The following is a 22,400-nucleotide window of genomic DNA, read 5'->3' as shown; positions in this document are numbered from 1 at the left end:
CCTTGCATGATAAATTATCTACTACTTTATTTTCACAAAGGACATCCCTACCTACCCAAACAACAAATCATAATGAAATCTCAAGAAAAAAAAATTACCAAAAGGCTGGGAATGGTGTCACAATCCTATAATCCCAATGCTTTCAAGAATTCAAGATCACCCGTGGCCACACTGCAAATTCAAGGCCTGAACTACATTAAGACACTGCTCCCCCCCCAAAAAAACCAAACCAAACCAAACCATCATTCCAAAGTTTGATCATAGACTCATTAATGGCTAGGCCACTAGATACACCAAATAACAATATACTATTATTATGTCTGATATACATTAAGATATACATTCAAAATACAGAGATGATACCTTAAAATAGGTTAGACAGTTCAGGATATATATAAAAATGTCACGTTTTTGCTCTCGTCTATGTGAAAACTACAAAATTATTAATTGGATGAACAAAATGTCACCGTCTACATTAACAAAACAGTAATACAAGAGCAAATACACAGGAGAAAAGGAATAATAAAAGCACTCTGTACTAATGTTCTATCAAATTCTACTTTAATTAAAATTAAGCTTCTATTAATCTCTACTAATTGATAGTTTATCTTTATTCAAATAGTTATCATTAGGAATATATGCTTAAGGACTGCGGACCCCAAAAAAGATTTTGGCAGTCCATTTTAAACTGATTTTTCTTTGAAATTCACCCACTAATGCACGTATTTGAGTTGATAGTACATCAACAGTGAGCTAAGTACATGGAAAAGCTTACCTAACAGTATTTCTGTCAGAACAGTCCTATACTGAACAAGTGGAAGATCTACAGTGTTATGAAGATGAACATTCTTTGTACAAAGCTTTCATCCTGGATCAAGACACTTACAATCTACTCATTTCTGTCCCAAGTACCCTTTGTCCCCTTGTGTTTAACACTGGCTTAATGTAAGGCTTTCTTCCTGATCTATATATAAACCTCTGAACCTGCAGCCTTGTTACTATCATATTGTAAAGTCATCTAATGATCAAAATGAAAGACATTATACCATCATACAATTTTGATTATTTCACGTGGTGGAGCTTAGATTATGTCAAGTCATTATGCAAAGATAAGGTTAAATTCAGTCTAAATACTCTGCATTAGGCTCTGTTGTACATGGGATAATAGCGTGGTCTCATGAAACCCAATCTAAGGCGAAAAGAGTTCATTTAACTAAGCATATGGAAGTAAGTGATTCCTCTTTGTAGAAAGCTTATATTTATGTCTCTCTTTTCTAAACTCCAGGTCTCTCAAATTAAATTAAGTTACACACTGAAATTAGAATATAGTTGAAATTATGCAAATCTGGAATAAAAAGTATTTAAAATTTAGATATAGCTTGAAAAAGCATACTCAATTTTACATGAACTGCACAAGTATAGAGTAACTCTACTACGAACAATACAAAAAAAATGCAGGCTCTTTAGACTATTTTGAAAATATTCTATCATTAAACAACAAGGTAAAATTAAAAATTTCCACAAAAAAGAATGGAAGAAATACTTTGTAGATTAAAAATATAATACTCAGTATGTAGCCCTGGCTATTCTGGAACCCTCTGTAAACCAGGCTGGCCTCAAACTTGCATCTCTGCCTCGCAAGTGAGTGCTGAGATTAAAGGTGTGCACTACCACGGCCAGGCTAAAACCCAGAAGCTTAGCATATAATACCTCTGAGGCAGAAAAGAAAAAGAGGGCTGATATTTTCATGCTATTTCTTTAGATACTTTTATTCCCCTCCTCTTTTCCTCAAGACAAGGTTTTTTTTCCTGTGTAGTCCTGGCTGTCCTTGAACTGACATTAATCCACTTGCCTCTGCCTCCCAAGTGCTGGGTGTGGACTGGCAATCCTTGGATACTTTATTAAAAAAAAAAAAAAACAAAACAAAAAAAAAAAAAAACCTAAACAAATAACCCCACAAGGGCTGGAGAGATGGCTCAGCAGTTGGGAACACTGACTGCTCTTCCAGAGGTCCTGAGTTCAATTCCCAGCAACCACACGGTGGCTGACAACCATCTGTAATAAGATCTGATGCCCTCTTCTGGTGTGTCTGAAGACAGCTACAGTGTGCTTATATATAATAAATAAATATAAAAAGAAAAAACCAAATAACCGCACAAAATCACAATACCACAGCGATTTAAAGTTATCTAGTACTAACCTAATGTCTATTTAAAATGTGATATTACTCTCAATTTTCAAGGGATGTCAGGACCTTAGCCAAGACCCTGCACTCCAAGTTTTCTGGTGAATTTATTTACTTTCTTATAGAGTCAAAATTTATGTAATGTTGATTCCAAGGAAGAATTAAATGTAGGAGGCATTTAATTAGGCTGATGATCTAACAATTTGGGGTTAAATAGTACTTAGTGTTTTTGGAAATGAAAAATAACAATTGTTAATACTGTCAGTACTCTATGGTTATATAACAAGCACAAGGAAATTTGTTAAGAGGAAAAGCCATTAAATTTTTGCCTTTTGTGCCTATAACCAATAAAATATTATTTAGTTAAAATACAGAGCTAGGAATGTTAAGAAACCTTTTATAGAAAACTTAAAAAAGAAAAAGGCCCATAGTTGGATTTGGATGTATGATGGTTTTTATTTACAACTTTATTGGCAAAAAGGGGAGAACTTCAAACATCTTTCATACAGGGCGCTGTAGCTGACCCTGTTGGATTGAACAAGTCCCAGTCTCATGTCCACGTACAATACTGAACCTGCATATGCAGTTTCCCATTCTCATGTCCACGTACAATACTGAACCTGCATATGCAGTTTCCCATTCTCATGTCCACGTACAATACTGAACCTGCATATGCAGTTTCCTTTATCAAGTACAGTGCTCACTTTTCAGGTCGTCTCTAAAACATAAATACAAAGGAAAGGAAGCCACTCATTAAAAACTGCATCAAACACAAGTATTTTAAGTGTGAATTTGTTGTTCCTGGAAATTACACATGCCCAAAGAAAACAAAAGCTGGAAAAGCGGTTACACTTCCTACATGAGTGGACAGTTACAACAACAATCGTCTTCTGTAATGAGCATTTTTAATTTATCACCAACTACTCTGAACTTACTAAGAGCTGTAGTCAGAGTCAGAAGAGAAGACGCAGGGAGAGTATTCCTTTTGGAGGACAGAGTCCCTCCAGAATCATCACGGGGAAATAAACATCCTGTTGATTCCGGGTGGCAAAACAATTAACGTTGTCAATCTCAGTTCATGTTGATCGTACTGAGCCGACCTAATTTTCTTCCTTGTCGTCATTCTTCTAAATCAAGTGTGTTTAATTCTTCTTCTAGTTCATCCAGATCTTCACCAGTGAACAGGTTTTCATCAACAGGAACAGCATCGATGGACCCATTTTCCTGTCCTCCCCCTCCGCTGTCCTCATCCAAATCACTTCTTTCACCATTTTCAGCCAGACCTCCAGAAGCTTCACTTAATTTGTTCTCTAAAACAACAACAAAAACCCCCAAAACCTGAGATCAGTAAAGTCTAGAAAAAGAAGACATTACATTAGCAACTGAATTTTGTTTCCTGAAATTCAAGCAGCAAGGACAGGTCTTTTCTGAACTTGTATCAATTATCTGTGTCGGCTATGAAATCCTGTTTTTGTAGACATCTGATGGCAGGATGAAATTTTTATAACTGTGTGTCCTTTATATGATTTAGTAACTTGGTTCTCAAACAGTCAATGCCTACATACACATTTTGTTAACTAGGTACAAAATGACAGTAGCATGTCTATACCAGTTATTTGGCTTTTGGTTTACAAGCAGAGCACACTAATTGTGACTCTCTGAAAATAAGGACTGGATGTTTAGCTCAGGAGTGGAGGCCTGGAGTCTGTTTTCTAGCACTACACATGTATGGAAGACCCTAGTGGTATAGACCCTAGTGGTATAGACCCTAGTGGTATGGTGCTTTGGCTTATCAAAGAAGCTATCTCCCCAACTTTTAGCGGCCTTGCTTAAATCTTAGTTAACTTAAATATTTCTGATTATAAGGTTATGGGGATCAGAACATCCATGTCTACTGTCACCAAATCCCTTTTATAGAAAGAGCAAATCAGTATTTATACTGCTGTCAATCTCAGAGCCCAGGAGAGTAAGCCATTTGCTTTAAGTCTCAACTTGCATACTTTCAGAATAAAAATCAGGTTCATTAGTCTTTCCTATTCCAGCCTTTCCCTTAATTAGCACTCCTCTGTGCTTTTCCTTTATGGCACATAACCTCAATCTAGCATTCAAACCTCACTCAGGGTACACTTAGATACACACTCTATAGCTTTCTGCCCGTTAGTCCCCAGAAAGCCTTTCCTCCATTCCCACACTAAACTATCACTCCCTCACACCCCTTGTCTTGTTGTGTTTGTCCCCTGCTAACCCTGTTTGTCCTCTAGTAACGCCCATTTTCTTACACGCACGCCCCCCCCCCCCCATCCTAAAAGCCCTTGTGAGCCCACTGCTTTAGACATTTGGCCTATACTCATCCATCCCTCATTCTCCCTATCACTACACTGTTGTGGTAAAGCAGGCACCTTATTCCAGTAACCCTTTGCCTAACTGCAGCTAATAAATTACTTGTAATGCTATTATTATTTTTTGACACTCATGTCTCTAATTTTTCACTGAAGTGCTTGCAGTGTTTTATAAGCATTTCTTTTTTGTCTGTCCTATAACTCTGGTTGGTATGTGCGGTGTGTTCTAGAGTGTTCTTCTGCAGTCTGACCAACTGAACTCATTCACTCTGACACTAGTGCAGATGCCTTCCGCCTGTTTTTATCTGTAAACAGTCATGTAGGATTCTAGAGTCCCACTCAGAAGCTCCATCTCTACTCCTGCTTCTGGTCTCCCTCTAAGAAGTTTAGCCAATGGTTTTAGTAGCCACTAAGATATCTTTTTTATAACTTCCACTACTTCTATATTTAGCCAAATGTTTATTATTTCCAGTCTGGAACCTGAACACATGCATTTCCCAGGCTGGGTTAGCTCCCTCTAAACAGTTTCCTAGCTCTTTGGAACTCTGACAAATGCAGCATACTCACCGTCCTTATCTGACGCATAGGTGCTGAATCTTTCAAGACTGGCCACAGTGATCCCTGTCTCTTCCACATCTCTTGGGACATAGAGGCTTAGATCTATGTCATTTACACCCACAGAGTCATCAACCTTTAAAAATACATAGAAAGCCAAGTTATTACAAATAAGTTTCCTCAATTCACTTTTAACCATAACACATTTTCTTCAGGAAACAAAATTATTAATACCATGTAAAAACAAATGATCACTCTTTTTCTCCTTAAATTTATAGAAAAAATTGACTTTTTGCAGAACAAAATTTTAAATAAACAAAAATATTATTTTAAATGGATTAAAAGTTTAAGAAAAACAAACAAACAAACACACAGCAATAAACTTACATGCCACGCACTGTCCTAAGTTCTGTAAAGAGAGCTACCTGATAAACAAACATCGATGAACTCAATTCCCTCCGAGAAGCAGTCTGGGCTAGTAATTACTTTATTGACGGAAGTAAGACTTGAACCCCAGACTCTGGCCCAATGTTTTAAGCACACTTCTGTTCTCTCTACTCATCCCATTAGCATAAACGCACGGGGTCAAAACTTCCTCTTACCTCATCACCTCCTGTTCCCTGAATGTAACGGGTGTCGTCTGCTTCCTCGTCGTCATCGTTGACCAGCTCTGGACGAAACTCAAACACCTCACGACCACTGATCTATTAAGGCAGAAAAGTATCTCAGGGGGGGGGAATGCTAGCATGCATGTTAGACATATTTGCATAGACTAAAGAAAGACGGAATTTTGAATTGTGTGAGTTTGGAACATACCACCAGCGCTTTCCCTGCTTTGAAGTCAGCTTTCCGCCTCTCCATATCTTGTTCAAGTTTATCAATCTTTTCTTGTCTTTTCCTTTTCTTCCATGCAAGAAAAGATTCTAGAGTGATTTTGGTAACATTTGGACCTAGGGCAGAACGCTGCAAAGATAAGAGATTTAAAGTCACTTATAGTAGTTTAATAGCAATTTTATTTTGATGTAGGTAACTGTCCCTATGACCACCCTAAAACAGTAAAAAGACTAAATTATGGTGCTCTCTTTTCATGGCAATGAGATAAACAAGTACACAGAGACACAAACCCAACACTCTGAGGTAAATTTCTTAACTTAGCAGAAAAGTTTGTCATGAGAAACTGTTGGTAGAAGTAAGAGATTTAAAAAACTCATCACATTAAATCCACGTTTCATCTGTGTTCTTTTAGATCATATTTGACTCTAATGTCCACTCTTATGATTTTATCCTATGTGACATACAAACAACAGGGCCATTGTAGGAGTGTAGACAATTTAATATCAGCCACTTACACGAACACTGAAGCCAATGATGCTAACTCTACACTCCCAAGTACTCTCAGCCTCACCTTCTCCTCAACGTCTCTAACTCAGAACAAAGCCCTGCTTTGCTGCTAGAAGAGGGGTGCATAAGCTCCTTCCTCAGACCGTCAGACTTCTTTCTCCTCTAACTGAATGGATCAAACATAAACCCAAAGCCAAAAGGGGTTTCATTCCATACACGTGTAGTATGATACAAAGGAAAAAGAACACCAAGAGAAGAGTCTCAAAGTCTCATCCACATAAAGTACAAACCACAGCATGAAAACAATAGTAACTAGTACTTAAAAATAAAACCTACACACTCATATTGTTAAGGTATGTTTTGCTAATGTATATGGTAAAATTTACACTTAAGATACTCAAGAGTAATTTAAGTACAGTAACTTTAAGAAAAGAGCATATTATTTTCCCTTTCATAACAGGCTATTGCCCCCAAGTGGTAAATATTAGAATTTGCAAAAATAAAAAATAGGTTTTAAAAGAAAAGATGCTTGTTACCTCTCTTTCAATTAGATCTTCTAATGATATTTCATCTTCTTTTTCTTCTTTCTTTTTGTCTTTCTTTAGCACAAACCCAGGAGGAAGTGCATGGCGATACATGCAATTGTCCCCACCTCCAGGACACACCCAAAACCAGCCATACTTGTTATTTTCAATAGCTTCAAGAAAATGTCTGCACACCTATAAAGACAGTATTATTTAGAAGTGGTAGTGCAGTGTAAATCTATCTCATGGAACAAGTAACAATACTCACATCCCAAGGGTAACCATTTATGTACAAAGTAAACCTATACACAAAAATGTTTGAAGATGCTTCCAAGAGAAAGCCAGGCCGGCTGGCTCACATCCCTGTAATTCCAGCTCTGAGGAAGCTGAGGCAAAAAGCACTGCTGAAGAGTTCAAAGCCAGCCTGAGCTACAGAGTGAGACCCCATACCAAAAACCAAACCAAACCCATCCAAAACCAAAAGCCAAACCAAACAAACAAATCCCTCAAACCCCCCCCCCCCCGCAAAACCAAAACCCAAACAAACCAGGGGTTCGAGAGATAGCTCAGTGGTTAATGTCAGTAGGCTTACAACAACCTAGAACTCTCGGTCCAGATCTGACTTGGCCTCTGGCCTCTATAGACATATGTGCTCATGTACACATACCACACACATACTACATATAATTAAAGAAAGTCAAACCACAAAGTACAACAGCAAAATCCCAAGCCTTTACTCTGGATATAATAATTTACAGTTAGTTTCAGTTAGTCTTTATAAATACAATTCAAAAGTCTAACTTTTAAAAATAAACCTAGCCCAAGGTCTAACCTCTAACACAGCAAGCAAAAATAAAGAAAAACTAAGCCAAACCAAAGAAAAGTCCTCTGCAATTACGACATAAACCCTAATGGAATAGCTTGACTACACAGGCAACTCTGTACATGAGTCATAAGGACACAAGGTTCAAAGGAACACAATATAAAAACAGCGATCCTTCAAACACAAATGTAGTCAAAGTGCAACTGTGCTAGTCTAGTCAGGCAATAACCTTTACAATTAAAAAAAAAAAAATTGGGCTGGAGAGATGGCTCAGCGGTTAAGAGCCCCGACTACTCTTCCAGAGGTCCTGAGATCAATTCCCAGCAACCACATGGTGGCTCACAACCATCTGTAATGGGATCTGATGCCCTCTTCTGTTGTTTCTGAATACAGCTACAGTGTACTTATAGATAATAAATGAATAAATCTTAAAAAAAAAAAAAAAATCAGTACCCTCCCCCCAAGGAGTGTTTATGAACCAAAATTTAAGTCTTCTAGAAGAGCAGGACCTCATGAGACATGCACTCAGGACACAGATATACAATGTTGAGTACAGAGGCTGAGGAATAATCTGAGTTTCTAAAGGCGGACTTCCCAGAACATTAGAGATACTACCCATCTAAGTCCACATTTTCCAACTCCTATGTGAATATATTGAGCTAGTAATTAAAAAAAAAAACCAAAACTTCCACAGTATTAAAAGAAAACAGTTCATTACGTGGGTTGGATTAATAGGTCAACTTCCACCACATTCAAGAAGATTCTTATCGAAATATATTGTATTCGTTCTGCTTTTTTGAGACAGAATTTATATTTGTAGCCCGGGCCTATGTCAAACCTGCCATTGGCCTATTGGTATTGCAGGTATATGCTACCATGTCCAGCTCTGCTCACCCAGAGTTGAAGTAGACTCGCTCCAGAAAACTGCATTAGGAGACTTCAGTCACTCAGTTTTTAGACGACTTCTGTTACAAAATAGAATTAAAACTCCAAAACTAAAGTGGGGTGTATTTAGCTTATATTGGTGAAATTCGACTTTCTAGTCCTCAGCAATCCAGTACAAAACATCAATACCTTGCCACATAATTCTCCCTAATAAAAAATGCCACAGCAACTCAAGTCAAGAAAAGGACATACTATTTGAGTTTTTGGTTTTTTCTTTTCCGCCTCACCGTGCTTCTTGTTTACTACTTCTTCCAGCTTTTTCTCATCCCAGTTATCCATGGTATCTAAAGAAAGACAACAATCAGGGTTCATCTCCTCCCCACACAGGCCTCCGAACAAACACAACACTCCACTGCGATATTCATAATGTAACAATTCTCTCTGAAGCAGCAAAGACAGGCATACAAAGCATCACCAAACTGTCAGCCCAAGCTCCCTGGGCAGCTCAGATAAGTAAGATAATAGCATGGGAGGCAAGAAAGGCAGACAAATCAAAATTGAATCACTGTATTCTAAGTACCATTTATTTAAATTTTGTACAAAAATCCCAATTGTTCTTTGCAAACAATACTAGTAATACTGTGCTAATACGTTATTATGCATCTACTTATTTTTAAATTTAAGAGAAAGTTAAGAAGAAATACCTTTTTCAAGTTCTTCATCTCTTGCATCAATGTAAACACTTCGTTTTTCACATTTTCTCTCCAAAGTGAGGTCATGAGAGAACTTACATTTATCTCCTTTAGTACACTGTCCCTGTTTGAAGAATGCGCACACCACAGATTTGGGGTCCGCACCTGTATCAAATGGGAGGTAGCATTTATATTACAGGCAGGTAACCCATGTTCAGGATCCCCTTCCTGTTGCAGGGCACTGGCTGTTACTCTTCCATACCACCACTCCATTTTTCTTATAGGCTGCTAGACAGTAACGCATAGCTTGCCTCTGAGCTATAATTACTTTTGTCTAGCTTACTATTTTCTGTTTACTAATGTTCTAGAAAATAGAATTTAAAGGTATTTAGTTAGAGATTTCTTTATAGTTCTTTACATAGCATTTTGTATCTATTTGCTTTTCTTTTATTCTTATCAAGATAAATGGCTGAGGTGGAAAACCAAACACACAGGTTATTCTATAGTCTTTTGGCTGTGGAAGAATACTGCCACAAATATGCATGAGACTTAGATACCCCCCCTTCATCAAAACACAAGAATTAAAAAACGAACAAAGAAACAAATTGTTTTTATTTTTCTAAGATAAGGTCTTGTCTGCCTCTACCTCCTGAGTGCTGGGACTAAAAAGCACCACACTAGACACAAGTCAAATAAAAGCCTTAAAAAAAAAAAATTTGTTTTATTTGTTTGTGAATGCTTGTCTGCATGCATGCATGGGTATCGTATGTGCACTTGGTGACTTGGAGTTATGAATGACTGAGTGCTGGAAATTGAGAACAGGTCCTAAGAGCAAAAGCCATCACTCCAGCTCCTCGAAGATCAAATCTGAAATACGAATTACATGTAATAAAAATAGTACTTCTGGTATTTAAATTTTACCTTTACTTATTTTTTGTGCAGCAACTACCGGTTTGAACAACTCATTTAGTTCTTGTAGCTCTTTCTTCTTGTCATCTTTCTTCAATTTCTTTTCAGCTTCACTTTGTGCTACCTACATTTCCAAGTTAAAAATGTAAGTCTGATTGGAAACGGTTTTCACTATACAGTAATCACTAACATAAGAGCCTCTGTATATTCACATGTGCACTATACAGTCTTTACATTAAGTGGCTCACACACTAGATATCGTGGGTAAACTATTAGCATTTACTAAACACTTAACCTGGCATTTAGCAAACAGTTCTCAACTGAAGTTCTTTTTTCCAAAGAAAGAAACCTATGCTCCAGAAATATATGAGTGCACTCTGACATCAACGAAAATATTCAGAAAAGTACAGTGACACAATAATGGTTGGTAACCACCACGAACTACAGTGCTCTTGTTGAAAAAAACACTAATTTTGTTAGTGTAATAGATAATAGAAGACAGAATACACTATAGTTCTAGGAAACATGTTTTACATACCTAATACAATTAATGCATTTGTATTCATCTAAACATTTATAACTTAGCACCTATATGAGAACAGAGAACACATAATACATGATGCTTATTTAAGGAAGTTCAGAAGAATAATATGGGAAGACAGACATACAATTATAATACAATATACATAGTGCTCTGAAAACAATTGTGTAGAAAATTATATATAGGTGATAGCTTTATAGAAGAGTTCTTCTGATGAACAGAACAGGAATGTAGAAAGAACCCACCGCCACTGTAAAGAAATGGTCCAGAGAATACCAAGAGATGAGAACATCAATGACAAGTTTAGACTTTACCAGTAGGTGATAAAACTAACTTAGGGGTTACAGTAAATAACCAGATCAGGTTTCAGTTTGTAAAGTCAGAGTGGCAACTTTGAGGAGGATACACAAGCAGTCCAAGAAGAAAGGCATCTGGTCTCCTGCAATTATAGGTAGGAAAGCACTAGTGTTTCAAACAGGGGCTGGCACAAGAAGAAAAGAGCATTTTAGGAGCAGAACTAAAGGACTCTGGCCATAACCAAGAGGAGAAAGAAGCCTGGGATTAGCATACACACACTGAGAGCTGCTGAAAAGACTGGGAATACAGGAGGAACAGGTTTCAGGGTAGGAGGTGGAGATGAGCTCAGTTTTGGACATACCAGCACGAAATGCTTACAGAGCATCTGGGCGGAGCTATTCAAAGGCAGCTGCAATGGACATGATACTGACGCCACTGCATCTAGACGGGGTCTAGTCTGAGATAAAACAGAACCTAATCTGCTACAGAGACTCAAGAGACAGCAGGAAGAAAAAGAAACCAGTAGAAGAAAATGTTTCCAGAATGGGTAAAAACAAAACACAACTGGGAGAAGAATGAGTAAATGCTACAATTAGGTCATCCCAACCTCTGACTTCAACTACACAGGGGGAAGCGGTTAAAAAACAACAAACTATTCCCCTTTCTACTAAATAAAGGTAGCCTTTGCTGATTAGGCTCATCTCTTATGTACCTACTAGAAGAATATACCAAAGGTCCAAAAACCACTTTAAATATTTATAGTAGAAATCAACTGGGAAGAGTTTAGAGAGATGGCTCAGTGGTTTAGGATTTGAATCCTTATTCTCTAGAAAAGCAGAGGATATCCTACAAGAGAGAACTGCCCTTTCACTGTACAATAAAACTAATCAAAATTTAAAATCGTGTAATAAGAAAGATAGGATTCAACACAAATCTAGCTGTCTCCAAGGCTTAGCATACTAGTTAGTTATCCCCTGGGACCTGTGGGCAGTGATTCTATAGGACTCTTCCGGACAACCCGATCCATGGTAGGTCAATTTACTTGAGTATTACATTATTACTTATAATATCTAACACAATTCAGGCTATGTAACTCATCACACTGTATTGCTTAGGGGGAACAACAGTTTAAAAAACTCTGTACTTTCAGTACAAACATGACCCATCTTATTAGATCTAATCACACCAGCAACAACAAACCTTTTCTTTAAAAAAGAAACACAACATTTTTAAACCTTAGCTGTTTTAGTCTGAAGACCTTCTTACTAAACAAGGTAAAGTTAGCACTTTGAGAGAACACTAGTTTTTGGCTCTAAGAAAGAATTGTGATGCAGAAGGAAAGAGACTCTTGATTTGGAGACAATGAAGAAAAAAATGGATTAGATAAGAGATTAGTAATCTCATAGATATATTCTCATAGATATCTATTCTTAGAACAAAAATCTATAGTTAAAAATATACTTGAAAACTTTTCTTTTTTTTTAATTAAATATATTTATTTTATATATGTGAGTACACTGTCACCACCTTCAGACACACCAGAAGAGGACATCAGATCCCATTACAGATGGTTGTGAGCCACGGAATTGAACTCAGGACCTCTGGAAGAACAGTTAGTGCTCTTAACTGCTGAGCCGTCTCTCCAGCCCAAAACCTTTTCTATTTTCAAGGAGTATTGTCAAGAATTAAGGAAAAGAGAAATTTAAAAAGGAAGCATTGGGGAAAAAAGTTCTTATCTATTAAATCTTATGGGATGAAAGGTCTGAAGAATCTGAAAACAGACTACAGTTATCAACTCTTATGTAAGGACTACTGTCTAAGAAAAAGAAAACTGCATTAACAGCGTATACTTCTAGGTCAGTCCCTGTAATAAAAACTGTGTGATAATGGTATGGACAATAAGTAAGAAGAACAGAGAGCGTCCAGAAAGGTCCCCAACACAGTAGTAGTTATATTCCAGTTCAGTGGTAAAATGGTGCTAGACCAATATACAACTTCAGACTGAAAATGAAGCAATCAGAAAAAAACAAAATAAAACGAAACCTAAAAATCTATGTAAAAACTATAAATTACAAAGAAGGAGAAAAAAAAAAACTCTGAAAACTATTTTACAGCAAAATAGAAATGAAGCAAATTATCTGAAACGTTAACAAAGTTTTGTTTTGTTTTAAAAAGGGATCCAATAATTTTGGGTAACTAGATACTCCAGACAGACTAGTCACAGACATGTAGACCTCGGTAACAACAAGCACATGAGAAGACCCATTCTGCCAGTGAAGAAAACAACAGAATGCTACTTTAAACTTATTATCCACGGAAACAGTAAGATGGCCCAGTGAATAAAGGTATTTTCTGTCAACCCCGAAGAATTCAGTTTAGTATTGGACTCCACAGAGTGGAAAGAGAGAACCAACTCTTGAGAAATTGTCCTCAGACCCACAGACATTGTGGTGCACTGGCATGTGCACCCCCATGAATACAATTAAATAAATAAAACAAATTATAAGTCCATTTGATCTAGAAAGAGAAGTCTGTAGATAATTTATTTAAGGACATTGTTGACAAGGATACTTCTTGTGGAAGTATTCTAGTGTTAAAGAGCTGGAAACAAAGAGATTACTTCAGAAATGTGAAATAAAAATGCAAGTGTGCTATAACATAGTATGCAAATAGTTAAAAAATGAGTTTTATCAAAATAGGTTGGAGAACTGTCCAAGAGGTACTGCTGTATAAAAGGTTAAGAAGTTTAGAGAAGGATACTACTACTACTTCGAAATGTACTTAACCTGTGACAAATGCTCTATCATATCTCCATCAGAACATACAGCAATTTAAGTTCTTACCTGACGAGGATTCTGTTGTCCAAATTTCACTTGATGAGTGACAGCCTTAATAAATTTCTGTTGTTTTGCTCCCTTCTTATTCTTTAGTCCAAAAGTTTTGTCCTAAATGAGACACAATGTTAGTAAATTATCATCTCTCCAATGATGTATAAAAATTACTTTTTATTGATAGAAAAAAATATTTTTTAAAGTAAGATTTTTTTATGTGCACGAGTGTTTTGTCTGCATTAAATCTGTGTACCACCTGTGTGCAGTGCCGATGGAGGCCAGAAAAGTATTGGAAGCCCTGGAACTGGAGTTATAGATGGCTGCGAGCCAACACATAGGTGTTGGGAATTAAACCTGGGTTATCTGAAAGTGTAGCCAGTACACCCTTAAATGCTAAGCCATCTGAAATGGCTATTCCCAGATGTCAACTTGACAACTGGAATGAATTACAATACCTGTGATCCAGATACTGAGGCTAGAAATCTTGGCATGGATGGCAAGTGGCTATGAAAATCTTAGGCCCAGGCAAAGTAGTACACACCTTTAATCCCAGGATACTAAGGCAAGATCTCAGAGTTCAAGGTCAGCCTGGGACAAAGCAAGTCCCAGATCCAGGCATGGCAGTACACACCTTCAATCTGGGTCACAAGTTCTGCTGGAGACCTACATAAGGCCACTGGAAGATTTGCTCCTCTTTGACGCTTGCATTTACTTGCCAGCACATTGTTGGAATCTACTACAGAAGATCAGCTGAAACAACTAGCCTTGTGGGACTAGTCCTTAGACTTCCCATTCACAGCTGTCCATTGTGGGGACTTGGACTACAGAATGAGATTTATCCTAACAAATTCCCTGTCTATGTAGAGAGCATCCATAAGTTCTATGACTCTACAGAACCCCGCCTAATACACTATCTCCCCAGCTCTAGAAAATATACTTTTTTTTTCCCGTTTTTCTTTTTTTCCGGAGCTAGGGATCGAATCCAGGGCCTTAGCAAGTGTTCTACCACTGAGCTAAATCCCCAACCCTAGAAAATATATTCTTTTAAAAACTGATTTATATCCTAACCAGTTTCCCTTCCCTCTTCTTCTCCTAGCCTCACTGAAATACATTACAAAAATGATTTATTTTTATTTATGTGCATTGGTTTTGCCAGTCTGTCTATGAGGGTATTAGATCCCCTGGAACAGGAGTTACAGTTGTGAGCTGCCATGTGGTGCTGGGAACTGAACCCGGGTCCTCTGGAAGAATAGTCAGTGCTTTTTTTTTTCTTTTTTTCGGAGCTGGGGACCGAACCCAGGGCCTTGCACTTCCTAGGCAAGCGCTCTACCACTGAGCTAAATCCCCAACCCCGTCAGTGCTCTTAATTGTTGAGCCATACTTTCAGCCCTGAAAATAGATTCTTTATGCCACAAAAATATATAAAACACGAGGGTTTCTATTGCTGTAATACATTATGACCAAAAGCAACTTGGGAGAAAAGGATTTATTTCATATTATAGATGTAGTCTGTCATCCTGGGGGACAGGAACTGATACAGAGGCCATGGAGAAGGGTTGGCTTGCTTCTCACACCTTGCTCGACCTTTCTTATAGCACTTAGGATCACCAGCCTAGAGGCAGCACTGCCCAGTGTCTTGGGCTCTCCCACACCAATCATCAATCAAGAAAATAAGGTCAATCTTGTGAGGCCACTTTCTCAATTGCAGTCTTCCAAAATAACTCTGGCCTGTATCAAGGTGATATAAAAACCAGCCAGCACAAGGAATATGAGCAATTTTGTTATTTAACATACCAACTAGGACTATTCACAATTTAGTATCAACCTCAACCTGTCACCGTTAAACCTTACTATGCTGTGATACACAGTGTGTATCAGATTATCAGTTCTTTGTCCCACAGTCAAACAAGCTGAGGAAAATGCTATGTGAAGAGTAGTCTCAACTTTTTCTTCCATAATGCTCGTAGTAGAACTGAGGGCAATGTGCATATGATGGAATCCCTCTACTACTGAGCTGAACACCAAACCTAGATTCTTAGTCTTCAATTACAAGATATCTTACAACCCTCAGTATTGGGGGCATATGTACTTTTGAAAGTCAGTTGACCTGAGGATGCACTTTTTAAGCTAAATTTGGGGTTTTATTTGTTCATTGGAAGCTAAATTAGAGATTACCATTTTGTGAGAAGAACTTATGGTGATCCTTGGCTCTCTACCCCCTCATATTTACCAAGTAGGTTAAACAAAAAACCTTAGAAGGGATTTCAGATGTGTGCACATAGTTTGAGGGGCTATGAGTTGAATGGTATCCCTTGAAAACTTCTATCTACCAAACTTTAAGTGTGACTTTATTTGGAAACAAGTCTTTGTGGATATACTGGTCAAATCAGGTCATATTGAGAAAAGGCAATGTAAAGGCAGCAGAGGATTAACACAAACACAAGTTAAGGAAAAACTTGCTAGATGACATCAGAAACTTGGAAGAAGCCAAGGGCTTTCTTCCCCTGTGGCCTTCAGAATGGGAACATGACTGTGTTGATACTTCTTCCAGAACGGTGAGAAAATGAATTGCTTTGTGATAGTTTTGAATAATTTGTTACAGGAACTCACAAGAAACCAATACAGTGAGATCTGCCCAAGCACAAATGGGTGACACTTCTATCTGAAACCTATTTCATTTAGTTTCATTTCTCTACAATGATCTGGCTAGGGGATTAATAAGTCTGACTGTAGGTCAGGTAGTGGACAGTTATGTTTAGATTATTGCAGATTCTTTTGTGGTCGCCCCCAGGCCCATTTTGGTCTGTTTTTTGGGGGATGGAGTGGGATGAGGTAGAGGGCAGGTCTTACTGTGTAGCTCAGGATAGCCTTGACATAATTCTCTTGCCTCAGTTCCCTGAGTGTTTATATTACAATAAGCATGTGCCACGAAACCCAGTTTCAGTTTCACATTTTAACCATTTTCCCCATAGCTTCTGTGCCTAATGTCTGAAAAGAGAACAGCTCTCCATCCCTCTGCCTAGTACACAAACCTGTTTGCTGTGGTAGGGTTGTCTTACAGAGTGGGAGTGTGTATTAACTACTAGCCACTCTAACATCTTTAATCAAGTTTTCAGCCTCTCATTTTCTGCACTATGTAGTATCTCCTAGCATTGTTTTCCAGAATTCTACAGAGCAAGTTTACTTCACAACAGAGAGCACTCAGTCCTGCCCACTGTTCTACACCTGTTACAACTCAGCCATGAGCTACCAGCCTTAACATGTAGCTCAACATTACAGGTAGCGCCAAATCTAAAAACAAATCTGTATCAGTCCTTCTCATTTTCTTGCTTACGAATGGTTTTACAGGAGGCAAAAAACGATTATGAATGGAACTTGAGATCCTCTGAAAAGCATTTAGTCTGAAATAATAAAAACTGTCAAAAGAACTATCTGAAAACTATGCAACACAACAAAATCTTTATAGCATCAATACTGTCTTGTAATGTTTTTAACAGTAAGCTCAAAGATGTTTTCATTCTGAAAGGTTACTTCTTACTGGTAAATACTGCCCCATTCATTATCATTTACTTAACGTTTGCTTTACTTATCTAAATGTCTGCCTTAGGTTTTGTTGTTTTTTCCAGGCAGGGTTACTCTATGTTGCTCTGGCTGTTCTGAAACTCAGTCTATAGACCAGGCTGGTCTTGAACTTAAAGAGATTTGATTGTCCCTGCCTCCCATTTGCTGGAATTAAAGGCACGCATTACCACTGCCAGGCCTGCCTCATGTTTCAGTATCCCAGCATGGTATTACAAATTATATATGCATATTCTGAAGTTTATGAATACGAAAAAAAGGAAGCTCACCAACAAACTGAAATCATCTCTATCAAGCTTTTTATGAATGACATTCTGTTTGCACAAAAGCTTAATATATTCTAGCCAATTCCCAGGTAAAATGGTCCAGGCTCATGTGTCAGATGGGAGAGCTACAATCAAGTATGAAATACTCTCCATTTTTTATACAGCAATGAGCTATCAGGAGTGAAAAAGGAGGCTCGAGGTAAAACAATATGACCAAAGCGCATCAGCAACTATAAATGCTTTGCCCTATATGCAAACACAGAGAAGCAGTAAACTGCGATTAAACGAGACCAACTATTACGGACACAGAAAGATTTAAACAAAGGGAAAAAAGGGGAGGGGGTGGGGGGAGAGTTCAACACAGGGACCTGGCAGCTTGAAAGTAAAGTATTTCCAATACCTAGGAGAGGTATAAAATTCTAGATCTGAAAAGGGAGAACAAAAAACATAGCATTTAATCAATTAGTTTATCTCAATTGTAAATATAGAAGCTTTGACATGTTTCAAAGTTCTATTTAAGAATATAACCTCAAGTAACCGAGCTTGGTAACTGTGCCATAGGAGAAGTTAAATCCAACCTCAACTTTCTGAATTAGAGGATTTATTATGGTGAGGCACTACACAAGTGGCTGAGAACAAAGACCCAGAGCCTTACTTGCTGGGTATAATCCTGGCTTCCTGCTTGCCAGTTCAGTAACCCTGGACAATTTATTTAACCTTTGTAGCTGTTATCTCAGCTTCATAAAAGGTACTAATACTTATCTGAGACAAATAAAGTAGCCATGCATCATTTATACACAGCTTTTCCCTTGTTGCAACATTGAGAAACTGTCTAACAGAATAGCTCTCAACTAAAAATGACCGTTTTGAGCACATCTGACCTAAGCTCTTCCCACCACCAAAACCTATTTTTTCAGAGTCATTCAGAGAATGGTTTACCAAAAGCCCCGTTTCCCCCTGCACCAGCCTAAGCTGGCCTTAAACTGAAATGTAGCTGAAGATGACGTTGAACTTTTGATTTCCTAGCCTCTATCTCCAAATTGCTAGAATTATAAAACATTATCATTCCCACCCAGTTCCTGTGGTCCTATAAAGTAACATGGGGCTTTATGTATGCTATGCAACCATTCTACCTGAGCCACACCCCCGGGTACAAAGTCTTCTAAACAGAACATTCTGAAATAACATCAGTAGTATTAATTACATCTTAAAAGTAGGATGGCTCACAACTCAAATTATCAATAAAGCCTTTCCCTGGGCTTGGGGAAACTTTTACTTAAAAGTTGGTGGGGATTTAGGAGTGGGAAAGTATTAGGAAAGGGAGGTTTCAGTGAATCTGAAATTACAAAATAATTGAATGCATAAGGTTTCAAAAGTTACAGGGAAATAGGGTATATTTCAGTGGATGAGTTCTGAAGTTTAACAAAAAGAAATTCAGAAGAGGGTGTAAGGAAAGGACTGCTTCCTAGGTCCATACATACCCAATTCTAGCCTTAACAACTCTGACCTCTTCTCTCCTCTGACCCTTAAGCAGTCCTACTCCCTTTACAGGCCATGAAGCAGGAAAAAGCCAACACTGTTCTAAGGTTTTATTACTTGTGACCCGAGGGAAGGCAGAAGCTGACAGGCTAACAGCTCAGTGGTTCTCTCTGAATATACAACCTAAGATACTTTGTTGTCTAAGCAACCAACTGTGCACCCTAGAAGAGACTCACCAGCAACTGACAGCTTCTCTGTTCTCTTCATAAGCCTGGGTCCTGTCACATCTGTCTAGATTACTATTTTTCAGTGGTGCATGTCCCTAGGGGACAAACTTTTTATCTGCCTGATCGAAATTCAACACATCCCCACCCAAGTCAAGAATTATACTTATTTTTGTTCTTTAAGACAGGGTATTTTTTTACTGTACCCAAGGGTGACCTGGAATTCACTATGTAGTCTCTGCTGGCCTCAACCGTGAAATCCTTGCACCTCTGCTGGGATTACAGGCTCTGCCTAGTCTACAGTCAGAATTTCTGTTGCTCAAAGCTGATCTCAAAGTATTATTCTGGCTGTAAGTAAACAATGTTATATATTGTTTGGGAACAATATGTGAATGGGGAATAAAACTTGAATTTACAACACTATGTGATATATTCATTTCAAGAAAAAAATACATATTCACATTGAATCCATGATATACCAGACAGCTTAAAAGAGGAAACATACAATTTTCTTTGTTATAAAAATCAGTTGTTGTTTTACATGAAATTCAACTAAGAAGCCACGATATAAATTTAGCTCCAAAAATTGTCAAGAAATTAAACCAAACTAGGCTTAATTCTATTACTGCATGTATTAGGATAATTCTAATCAGCATTTTTTTCTTTAAATGCATTTATCTTTTTTGTTTTGTTGAAACGTGGTTTTTCTGTGTAACAGAGCCCTGGCTGTCCAGGAATTTGCTTTGCAGACCAGGCTGGCCTAGAACTCAAGAGATCTACCTTCCTCTGCTTCTCCAGTGCTAGGTTTAAAGTTGTATGCCAGCATGTCCAGCATTCATGCATGTATCTTTGGAGAGGTCTTCACTAATGAAAGCTAAAGTTGAGTTCTCTTTGCTTCAGAAACAAAAATATACCAACCACTAAACAAGCAAACTCTTCTTGACTAAGACCATACAGATCAGTGGTAGAATGCACCCCTAGAATGTGATGCCTTGGGTACAACACCCAGAAGACCAACAAAATCTTGTTATGAAGACAAAATATATGCATGATTTTTAGGGTTACTAGACTATTATAAATAACTTTAATTTTACTGTTGTTTTCGAGACAGGATTTCTCCATGCATACCTGGAGTCATAAAATTTACTCTGTAGACCAGGCTGCTTGCCTCTGCTTCCTGGGTGACCTTTGCCACCACTGACAGGGGACAACAATTAATGAAACAAACAAAAAACCTTTAGTCTTGTTAATTAAAAGTGGTTACAGGTTCAGGTTGCCTGAAATGTATTCCATGTTGTTTTGTATTTTGTAACATTTATTTCTGAATGAAGTTTTACTGCCTTGTGGCCTGTGTTATTATGTTTATTCAATTTCAGGAGTTTCTAAGTAAAATGGTATTTCTGAATGTCCTTTGATGGCACACACTGAATTGCCACCAGATTATTATTCCCAGAGATTTAAGTCTCCCAAATCCTGATTTTTTTTTCTTCAGATGTAAAAGTGACAATTATTTTGCTTTCTTTCTTTTCTTTTTCCCGAGACAAGTTTCTCTGTGTGCCCTGGCCATTTTGTAGACCAGGCTGTCCTGGAACGCAGAGAACTGTCTGCTGAGATTAAAGGCAAAGACCAGCACCACTAGGCAATTGTTTTGCTTCCAAATATTTGGCTATAGCAGTTCTACTTCAGAACTACGACAGCCAGTAATGTCTTCACATTAATTTTATTTAAATTAAACCAGCTAACTTTAACTATATACAATCTGACACGTTCTCATTAGAGTTGTATAAGGGAACCTAGGGGATTCTCACTGTTATCTTCCAAATGTTGAAAAAAAGACCATAAGCAAGCATCTCATTCCGAAACACCAAAACATTCATTCTGGCATTTTAGGCTGTAAAATAGTGATAGCTTCTTTCAACTACATCCAAGTCCATGAGGTACCATTTATTTTTAAATATGAGAATGATTAGTATGGAAGAAACACCTTTACCGAATGTGAAATATGGTCACCTAGCTTAAGGAAACTCACGTACACAATCGTTGTAAACCCGCTGAGGAACATTTAAGAACATCAATACCTTGCTTCACTCACTGAATGCCTACAAGTTCAATGCACTAAAAGATGCCCTCGTGTATATTGTGTAGGTAAATTGGGAGCATCCAATTTAACACAGGTACTGTGACAGAGCCTACACGTTTTATTCAGACTATCTGTATGCTTTTCGGGAAACCTCTATCTTGACCTCAAAGTTTCCAGATGGACCACACACAAAACAAACGAACGAAAAAACGAGTAATAGTCTGCTGGCTCTTGAAAATTAACAGTGCTACGTCTCACTGCCTGTTAAAAAAATTAAACAAGGCATTAGGTCTGTCAGGAGAGGCCTTCCAGAACGACGATCAGCTTGTTTCTTCAGGCACAGCCCTAGGAACCGCTGAAACTTGTGAACATTGAAAGGCCGGGCCGGGGGTCACTGGGCGGCCGTGTGGGCGCGGCGGGTGCGTGGGTGGAGACGCGGTGAGAGCGCAGCGGCCTCACTACAGCGATGAGGGGCGGCGAGACCCACCGGGCTGGGCGCCGACACGTGGCCCCGGGAGCGGCGCTCCGCAGCCGGGCGAGCCCCAGCCCTGTGCGGAGGGGGAGGGTACGCACCTCGATGATCTTCTCCTTCTTCTTCTGCTCCGCCTTCTTGCTGCCCCCGGCCTGAGCCTGTTTCTTGGGGGGCATTGCGGAGGCGGGGGCGCCGAGCCGTCTGCGACGCAGATGGCTACCGTCGGGGCGTCCGGCAGCGCGGCGCGAGCAGGAAGACCCAGCCGCCGCCGCCGCAGCGCACGGAAAGCGACTCGCTCATTCGCCGCCCGGATGTGGCCTTTGCGACAGGACGGCGCCGCAGTGCATTGTGGGGCGCGAGGCGAGGCGCCCGGAAGTG

The 22,400-nt window shown here is 38.6% G+C and overlaps 1 protein-coding gene across 2 annotated transcripts; it reads right to left on the bottom strand.

Annotated features, from left to right (window-relative positions):
- Window positions 1–2,616: 2,616 nt before the first annotated feature.
- Zc3h15 (zinc finger CCCH-type containing 15) lies at window positions 2,617–22,388 on the bottom strand. 2 transcript variants are annotated; one of them, XR_352425.5, is made up of 11 exons: window positions 22,124–22,388; window positions 13,935–14,036; window positions 10,266–10,377; window positions 9,357–9,509; window positions 8,905–8,996; window positions 6,957–7,139; window positions 5,896–6,042; window positions 5,682–5,783; window positions 5,092–5,215; window positions 2,852–3,495; window positions 2,617–2,805 (listed from the first exon to the last, which is right to left on the bottom strand). XR_352425.5 is itself a non-coding variant. In NM_001010963.1 (10 exons), the coding sequence occupies exons 1-10, from the start codon at window positions 22,196–22,198 to the stop codon at window positions 3,305–3,307; spliced, it is 1,281 nt and encodes a 426-aa protein (NP_001010963.1). In that variant the 5' UTR covers window positions 22,199–22,242; the 3' UTR covers window positions 2,617–3,304. The 2 variants fall into 2 exon arrangements, 1 of the variants encoding a protein (NP_001010963.1); NM_001010963.1 differs by having other exon boundaries at window positions 2,617–3,495; window positions 22,124–22,242.
- Window positions 22,389–22,400: the final 12 nt, after the last annotated feature.

Source organism: Rattus norvegicus, chromosome 3, assembly GCF_036323735.1.
Source record: "Rattus norvegicus strain BN/NHsdMcwi chromosome 3, GRCr8, whole genome shotgun sequence".
Taxonomy (NCBI): Eukaryota; Metazoa; Chordata; class Mammalia; order Rodentia; family Muridae; genus Rattus; species Rattus norvegicus.
The sequence above is the reverse complement of the archived record's forward strand: the minus strand, read 5'-3'. Positions and strand labels throughout refer to the sequence as shown.